This window comes from Carlito syrichta, unplaced genomic scaffold (genome assembly GCF_000164805.1).
Source record: "Carlito syrichta isolate Samal-C Ts95f unplaced genomic scaffold, Tarsius_syrichta-2.0.1 Scaffold287539, whole genome shotgun sequence".
Classification (NCBI taxonomy): Eukaryota; Metazoa; Chordata; class Mammalia; order Primates; family Tarsiidae; genus Carlito; species Carlito syrichta.
In genome coordinates this window covers 68,759-69,285 of record NW_007231635.1, presented here as the reverse complement: position 1 = coordinate 69,285, position 527 = coordinate 68,759, and the positions used below count along the sequence as shown (strand labels likewise).

At 65.3% G+C, this 527-nt stretch overlaps 1 protein-coding gene across 1 annotated transcript in view; it reads left to right on the top strand.

The window, feature by feature from the left end:
• The first annotated feature begins 270 nt into the window (after positions 1-270).
• Positions 271-527, top strand: part of TTF2 (transcription termination factor 2) — a 47,694-nt gene continuing 47,437 nt past the window's right edge. The window contains exons 1-2 of the mRNA XM_021709874.1: positions 271-357; positions 439-527. The exon at positions 439-527 is cut by the window's right edge and continues 4 nt beyond it. Of these exons, the coding sequence (XP_021565549.1) occupies positions 330-357; positions 439-527 (117 nt within the window). The 5' untranslated portion in view covers positions 271-329. The remainder of the gene's footprint in view (positions 358-438) is intronic.

Sequence of the window (527 nt, the reverse complement as noted above, 5' to 3'; positions counted from 1 at the left end):
CTCGAAGCCTCCCTGGCCCCGGAAGCTCCGCCAGCTTCTAAACCCGCCTCCAGCTTCAGCCACGCCCCCGCGGCCCGGTCCTCCGCGTCCCTCGCACTTCATATTTGATTTCGGCGCCAGTCAAACCGGAGGGCGGTGATGATTGGCTGGAAGTAGGCGAGCTTCCCACGTGACTGGCTGGTATTGGCGTGGCGTGGTGCCGGTGAATTATGGGCGGGCTAAAAGCCACAGGAACTGGACGGCGATTGGCTCCAGAACAAAGGGGGCGGGGTCAAAGACGGAAGCAGCGTTGAGGGCGGGGCTCCGCGAAAGAGGAGAACCCGAGCGCGATGGAAGTGGTCAGGTGTCCGGAGCACGGTGAGGGGCCGGCGTCTCGGCGTGCCCCGGGACCGGGGGTCTGGCGCGACGTGGTCGTGACGGCCTTTCCTCTCTCCTCAGAGACCCTCTGCTTTCTGAAGACCGGCGTCCGCGATGGCCCGAGTAAAGGAAGGAGCTTCTACGTGTGCCGGGCGGACGCGTGTGGCTTC